Source organism: Prinia subflava, chromosome 1, assembly GCF_021018805.1.
Source record: "Prinia subflava isolate CZ2003 ecotype Zambia chromosome 1, Cam_Psub_1.2, whole genome shotgun sequence".
NCBI classification, from domain to species: Eukaryota; Metazoa; Chordata; class Aves; order Passeriformes; family Cisticolidae; genus Prinia; species Prinia subflava.
Window position 1 is genome coordinate 120392795 of NC_086247.1, and position 8074 is coordinate 120400868.

The 8074-nt window shown below is 55.5% G+C and overlaps 1 protein-coding gene across 1 annotated transcript; it reads left to right on the forward strand.

Moving 5' to 3' along the window:
• The first annotated feature begins 1879 nt into the window (after positions 1–1879).
• Positions 1880–4735, forward strand: HOXA1 (homeobox A1). Its single transcript, XM_063410091.1, has 2 exons — positions 1880–2907; positions 3326–4735. Exons 1-2 carry the CDS (start codon positions 2289–2291, stop codon positions 3679–3681), a joined length of 975 nt encoding a protein of 324 aa, XP_063266161.1. The 5' UTR covers positions 1880–2288; the 3' UTR covers positions 3682–4735.
• The last annotated feature ends 3339 nt before the right edge of the window (positions 4736–8074 follow it).

Below are 8074 nucleotides of genomic sequence, written 5' to 3' on the forward strand. Positions count from 1 at the left end.
AATTTACGGGTAAAAGGGATCTACTTGTAGTAAAATAATTTTTTTTCTTGGCTGAAGGAAGAAGCACTGAGAAGATGTCATCTTTTTTATTAGTAAGCAGTCTTAATCGCTGTCTCTTTTTCTCTACTTTATGCAGTATTTATCACCACTGGTTTACAGGAATGAAATAAATGTGTTTACAGCCGTAACCATAGCCAAAATTGGCGCAGTGTAATACCATAAATGCCTCTGGAGTGTTGTTGCTCTTGTTTACCACTCCGCCCCCCTGCAGCTTAAGAAACGGAACCTTTCCAGAGGGCCCTTAACCATCGCTGCCTCTGTAGTAAATCAGAACAAACACACATACTGAGGGCACCAGGACAGATGCGTGGTGGAGAGAGGCGCCCTTCGGTTTTGGCTGACAGTAGAGAGGCCGTGCAGATGCCGTGGGATAAGGGCTGACCTAATAGCAGTAGGAGAGCTTTGCACCTAGGAGAGAGTGTTGTAGTTCATGTGGGAGGGAGGAGCTTTAGGGTGTGTATGTGGGTGTGTGTGTGTATTTGCGAGCGGGGAGTGGTGGCGGTGTAGAAGAGCCTTTTGGATTTCAAAACAAGCAAGAATCGAGCGTGAGAACAGAGGGACGTAAGAGCTGGCACCTGCAGAAATAGAGAGGCTAGCCCCTCCTGGGGCTGGTGTCAGGGGACATGACTTTTCATCCAACTTTCTCCCAGGCTGACGTTTTGCAGAACTTCTTTTGAAGACTTTTGGTGACGTCCTTTCTACCTGCAGACGGCTGGGTGAGCCGGGACAGACGGATGCCCGGCCTTTACCTCCCCTTTCCCTTTCCGCATACGTAAACCGAGTATGAGGTCGTAACCCATATCTCACCGCCCTCCGTCCTTCTCTGGCCACGGACCCATTTTTTGACCCACCTCCCCACGGTGTTGCGGAGGGATAGGTTGGAGTCGATGCTCGGCGCGGTTCCCAAGGGTCCTGGGGCCGCCTCTGCCACTGGCCATCTGCCACCTCTCCCCACCACCGGCCCGGGTGGCGGAGCGCAGGGACAAAGGGGCCGGGGCGGAGGGCCCTGCACCTCCCGCCGCTCCTCTGCCCCTGTCCCGGGTCGCCTCCTCGGGCTGCGACCTGCGGCACCCCGGACAGCAGACCCCCCACCCTGTCCCAGGGCGGACGGGCGGCAGCGGCGCTGCGGGAGCACAGCAGATGGGCTGCGGTGCCCCCGGGCCCCCGGCCAATCATTCGTCCTCCTGCCCCCGGCTCCTCCTTCCCTACCCCAACCCTGGGCTGGCGAGCGTGAGCCCAGCGGAGGTGCGGGGGGAGCGGGGACGAGGGCCAGAGGGTGGCCGGTGAGCCTGGGAGAGCACAATGGCCGTCGGTCCCAAAAGCGCCTCATTTCCATGCTAATGTCCGCGGCCGTCTGGTGATGCGGCTGGACAAGCCCCTTTAACTCTTGGCGTGGCGTTGGGATTGCGGCGGGGCAGGACCAGCGAGATCCCTCGGCACTGGCACTGTTACCGTCTCCATCTCCACCCGCATCCCATCCACAGCCGTATCCTCGGCCCCGTGCCTGTTCTCTACCTTATCCTTGCCTTTGTTCCTGTCCCTATCTCAACTCCCATCATTGTAGAAGTCCCCAGCCGCATCCACGGTCCTCTTTTCATTCCCGTTCCAAGGGCTGATGCTCTCTGCCTCTCTCCGCCCCATTCCTCGCCCCGTGCCGTGGATCCAGCCGCCTCCCCCAGCCACCGCCCCCCCGCCACCGCCCCGGCGGGCAGAGAGGTGCCCCGTGCAAGGTTGGTGGGCAGCAGAGATGCCCCGTGCAAGCTTGACAGCGCCGACAGCAGGGTGATGCTGGCGCACCCTGGCAGCAGCACTCACCCTGGAGGGGACGGCCGGTGGGCTCCGAGGGCTGGGCGCAGCCTCCGGGTCTCTCCTGCCTTCTTCTCTCAGCTGGCGGACGAGACCCAGGGGGCTGTCGCGGCGGGGGTGTGCGTGTACGGCCCGGCCCGGCCCGCCCCCCGGGGGCCACCGCCGCCGCCTCCCTGCCCGCGGTGCCGTGCGGTAGAAGCGCTCGGCGTTTAAATGCCCCCGACGCGGCGCTGCACCGGCGACAGGAGCCGGGGAAGCCCCGCGGGCGCCGCAGCCATTGGCTGCCGCCCCCCACGTGCCTGCCCGCTGCCGGCGCCTTCGTGTCATTTTCCTGCCGGCCCCATGGAGGAAGTGGGAAAGTTGGCGCGGCCCCGCCGGACGCTGAAGACCCGGTGGCGGCGTCACAGAGGGACGCGGCGAGGATGAGCTCCTTCCTCGAGTACCCCGTCCTCGGCGGCGAGGCGGGGGGCTGCGCCTCCCGCGCCTACCACCCCGACCACGGGATTACAACTTTCCAGCCCTGCGCCGTCAGCGCCGGCAGCTGCAGCGGAGAGGACCGCTTCCTGGCGGGCCGCGGGGTGCCCATCAGCCCCCACCGCCACCATCACCACAGCCCGGCCCAGCCCGCAGCCTACCAGCACCACGGCGGGCTGGGGGTGTCCTACGCGCACCCCGGCTGCGGCCCGACCTACAGCGCGCAGGGCTTCGGACCGGCGTACGGCCCCTACCCCCTGGGGCAGGACGCGGAGCTGGGCGGCGGCTTCCCTCCCTGTGCCCCCGCCGTGTACTCGGGGAGCATCTCCTCCTCGGCCGCTGCGCAGCACCCGCTCCCGCACCAGGGCTACGCGGGCACCTCCGCTCAGTACGTGCCTCCCCCCTACGGGCAGGAGCAGCAGAGCCTGCCCCTGGGCACCTACAACCATGCCCTGTCTCCCCTCCACGCTGGGCACCGGGAAAACGCCCGCTCCCCCTCCACCGAGACCTCGCCGCCGGCGCAAACCTTCGACTGGATGAAAGTGAAAAGAAACCCACCCAAGACAGGTCAGTGGCCGGCGGGAGGGCCGGGGCGCTCTTTCTCTCCGCGGGTGCGGGGATAGAGGTGCGGTATCCCTCGGGGCGCTGGGCAGGTAGGGCGGCCCGCACCTCTGAGAGCAGTCGCGGCTGTCTGCCCGCGGAGCTGAAAGCCAGCACCACTTATTCCTCACTTATTCCTGACTCCCCCTTCTCCTCCTCTCCCGTGGTCATATTTCTGATAATTCATAAACCACTTATCAAGTTTGCTCTGACACTAGAGGCTGACTCCGGTTTAGCACCTCGCACTCCATCACTCACCCTGCCGGGCTTTCCCTCTTATCCTAAGAAGTTCTTGCTCCTATCGCTTAGCCGGTGTGGACATATTGATTACATCGCCTATAAATCATTTGCGCTCACTTACTTATCGCTGCATGTCCCCTCGCAGGCAAGGCTGGCGAGTACGGCTTCGTGGGGCAGCCCAACACCGTCAGAACTAACTTCACCACCAAGCAGCTCACCGAGCTGGAGAAGGAGTTTCATTTCAACAAATACCTGACCAGGGCCAGGCGGGTGGAGATCGCCGCCTCCCTCCAGCTCAACGAGACGCAGGTGAAGATCTGGTTCCAGAACCGGCGGATGAAGCAAAAGAAACGGGAGAAAGAGGGGCTGCTGCCCATCTCCCCCGCCACCCCCACGGGCTGCGAGGAGAAGGCGGAGGACTCGTCGGAGAAGTCCTGCTCCTCGCCCTGCAGCGCTTCGCCCGCCTCCTCCGCCTCGGACACGCTCGCTGCCTCCAACTGAGCGCGGCCGTGCCCCGACGGCCGCCCGGCGCGGCGCCCCCGCCAGCGCCACGCGTCCGTCCAGCGCCGCTCTGTCGGTCCCTCTGTCGCTCGGAATCCCCGAGAGGTTCCGGCGAGCTGCCGCTGCCTCCCCCGCTACCTCCGCCGCCCCGGGGGTGCCGGCTCCGTCGGGTCCCGGCGCCTTGGTGCCAGGGAATTTTCTTCCCGGCCCCCCTTCCTTTTCTGCTGGAGGAGCTGTGTTGGCATACGAGTAAGGGCCTCCCTCCTCCACTGCAAGGACGCTCCACCGAGCTTCCCTGAGTGAAAGACAGGTTATTTAGGGTACATAACCTCACAAAGAGATGCACTATTGCAAGTGTTTACACGACTTATAGGACTTTCATCCCCTTAATTTAATGTATTCTTTGTTCGTGTCAGTGAGTTTGTTGCTTGTAAATACTTTGTCCGAGAGATTTATCTTTTTACAGATTTTTCTAGAATGATGTTTCGATTATCAGGTTAAGCAGGGTGAGCGCATTCGCCAAACTGGATCCATTTTTATATTGGTAAAGTAGACTACTGTATCAAGTAAACGTCTTAAGCTCAAGCAGATACCTCGAAAAAGTAGCGTTATTTCCTTAAATGTGACAAACAAGGCTTCAATTGCACTAGGTTTTTTAAACCTTACCCGGTGTGCTTGCTCCCTCTCCTTTCCCCCCTGTCCCTGAAGCTGTGTTGGATTACGCTCAGCTGAAGGGTACAACCATCCAAAAGACCTCGCCTTTTCCTATCTTCATATTAACCTTCCTTTAGACTTGATGTCTTTTCAAACTACTCGTGAATGTGACAAATGGCCAAATGAATGTATAATTTCTGTGGTTGGTGTCCAGACCTTTGCATGACGCACCGTGCTTTGCTGTACTGCGGGTACACTGAGTTCTATCAGTTGTCGTGTGTGAGCAAAAATGTCCTCCTGATTTTTCTGTACAATCATGAAAGACTCTGTGATTCCACCGGTGGTGGAATCCAGGGCAGGATTTACGGGTCCTTATAATGTCTGTAATAAATATATTCCACTTTCAGGTAGCCCTCGTCTGCCTACTTCTGCGTGACGTCAGCGCTGAGTCACAGGCTGGGCTCAGCAGTTTTGTTTCCCTCATTTTCTTCTACTGGGGTCTTTCCAAGGGGGAAAGGGAGCATGAGTCTCACAGCCTTACTCCTCCTATGTTGTTTTGTCAGAGTTAGAGCTCTGGCTGCCCAGTCTGACTTCCTACACAAAACTTCTTCCTCTCTTATGGTCAAATAATATTATTTTTAGACAATATAAGGCCCTTCTCTCCATTCTCTGCAACTGGGAGGAATTTATGATCCCAATCTAATTCTGAAGCACAAACAGGAGAACTTCCTGGGTCAAGTGCTAACCTTTTCACCTCGGGATGGATGCTGACACTTAAGTAAACAGAGCACCCTTCAAAAGCAGAAACTCACTTCAGCCAGTCTTTCCTCACACTGCAGGCCCCTCTCCAAGGACTGCACATTTAATTAGCCCGGGCACTAAGCTTGTCCGGCTTCTCTCTCCCACCCCGAGCTGCTGTCCCCAGCGCTTGACGGGGTGCCTAAGCAGGAGATGGCTCCCAGTGTGTTTTTGGAGTTAACCCCAGCCCGTTCCACCGTCTCTTTCCCTCTTTCCCTCCACCCCCGCCCCTTCCTCTCCCCGGTGTACAAGAGAAAGCCCTTGCAGGTAAATACAACAACTATTCCAAGAAATGTCAAGTGAACAGCAGGTCGCGAAGGGAGAGGAGCCTCTGTGGGGAGAGCCTGGGTGGCAGGACGGAGCAGAGGCATGCTCAGCTGGACGGGGGATGCCTCAAGTCAGTGATACCTCTTGAATTACAACGCAAACACGCCTAACATCTCCTTCACCCGGCCCAGCTGCGGGAAGTGCTACCGGGCTTCTCCTGGCCGCTCTGCCCACGCAGGCTTTACTTTGCGGGATCCGCAGAGAATCAAGGAAATTTTTTTCACTTCGGTGTCAAAAGAGACAAGCCCTGATTTGCAAGGCGCGGCGGCCATATCAAGAGCCGAGCTATCTGCAAGGGAGCAGGGCTGTCTCCAAAGGCTCCCGCCGATGCCTCTATTTCTTTCATTTCCCCGCCTGCCATATACTTTACCTTTTGTTTATTAGTGTAAAGCCACAAAGCAAAACAGATGGCCTTCTTCCAGAGTCTTGGATGTGTTAAAGTGGCATTTACATGCCAATGAGGGCATTTCAATATCGAAATCTGGATCTAAACATTGCTGGAATCCGGATCTACAACTCGATTCCAGCGGTGTTGTTGACTTAATGTGTTAGAAAGAGCGGCCATAAATTACAGCCTAAATAAGAGAGACGAGACCCTTGTCAGTGCGTCAATCTGCGATGAACGATTCGCGGGCAAAAAATTCCATAACCTTCCAAGCCCAAACCCTACACATAAATATATATTTATATTTATTTCCTCTCCCCGCTCAGACCCCGTCATAATGTATTTCAAGCAAAGACTCTCCAAAACTCCCGATCCTGTCTCATTTTGCTAGCGTTAACACTAATTCGATACCATCAGCCTTTGGGTTCAGGGGTGCTGCAAAGAGAAATTAAAATCTCTAGCTTATAGTTTCAACCACAAAAACAGCTCTAAAAACCCCCTACAAAGTGCTTTCAGTGAAGATAGTAATTTACCTTTCAGGTTGTAAGGATTTTTTTTACACATTTTAAAATTATATATTAAAAAAATATCTCCAGAATCTCAGGAGAAAAAATGAAGAAAAAACCCGCATCCTATCCAAACCCATCAACAAAAATCGCATTCAAATGTCAAACGGAGTTTAGTATCTTCCTATCATACTTAAGGCCATTTCTGCTGTTCACCTTTAAAGTTTACTTTTGGAGGCTATTGAGATGCTTTGGTGTTTTCCTCTGGGGCAATCAGATTGAAACCGATCAATATTTACTCAGTCTGAAAGGGCTGTTGAAAAGGCAGCTAACAACAAACTGCTTAGCTGCTCTCCCCTCTTTAATCTCAGGTTCACCGAAAGTTCAAGCAGAAATGAATTCGGTGATGGGTCACTTTAGAATAAATCCCAGTAGTTAATCTCACAGCCTTGATAAAGGCAACAATTACAGAGTCACCCCTCTCCCTCTCTCTCTCTCTCGCTGTCTCCCCGGCAGCAGCAACTTTCCTCTCATTTTTGTCCAGCATTTTTTTACTAAATTTTAACAGCTCTCCGTTGTTTTGCGGAGACAGCAAAAACTCCGCATCTTCCCCGCGCTGCATCCGACGCTCAGGCGGGTATTCCCGGCTAGAGGTACCTACTGGAGTGAGGGGAAAAAAACATCCCGCAAAGGACCCGGCATTTTCAAGCAGGGGTCCGGGGGCAAAGGGAGGGGTGCTTGGGGCTTTCTCCTCAGCGGTGGTGAGGAAAGGAATGGCTGCGGCGACACCCGGCAGCTGGAGGGGCTGGTGGAGCCGTGCTCCCCTCTCCATCCTCTATGGGAAAAGAGTAGAAATCTGGGCAAAACGCGATAGACGTCGCCGTTGATTGCTGGGGCTCTTCAAAGGCCAAAGTTCACACAATCACTGCATAAATGCATGCTTAATAGGGATTTATTAGTAACTCTCTAATGGCAGCTCACGTTTGGGCTACAGACTCGAGCGGCTTTTTACCGGCAAACCGCTTTTCCGGAGCGATGCCCCCTCGCACCCAGGGATTGCCGGGGGACCCTGGGCACGGAGGGCCATGAGCTCCGGGCCAGGCCCCGGGGATGCTCCGAACGAGGCCGGGGCCCGGGGCCGCCCGCGGGAGAGCCCGGGCGGCAGCGCCGCGCTGGGGACGGCCCCGGGGGAGGCCGGGCCCTGCCTCCGGCGGGAACACGGGGATGTCTTGTGTGTGAAGGGGGAAAGAGTAGTTTAGGAATGCTTTCCGCGTCGGCTTAGGAGCAAGAGCTCTTGACAGTTTTTTTTTAGTTATTAGGTCTGTAAGATCACAGAAAATTGGTAACCACAAAAAATTTTACATAAATAATGAAATAAATAAAATATGAATAAACAGATATGTAATGCATTTTGAGAACCAACCTTCTTTCCTTCTTTCCTTCTTTCTTTCCTTCTTTCCTTCTTTCCTTCTTTCCTTCTTTCCTTCCTTCCTTCCTTCCTTCCTTCCTTCCTTCCTTCCTTCCTTCCTTCCTTCCTTCCTTCCTTCCTTCCTTCCTTCCTTCCTTCCTTCCTTCCTTCCTTCCTTCCTTCCTTCCTTCCTTCCTTCCTTCCTTCCTTCCTTCCTTCCTTCCTTCCTTCCTTCCTTCCTTCCTTCCTTCCTTCCTTCCTTCCTTCCTTCCTTCCTTCCTTCCTTCCTTCCTTCCTTCCTTCCTTCCTTCCTTC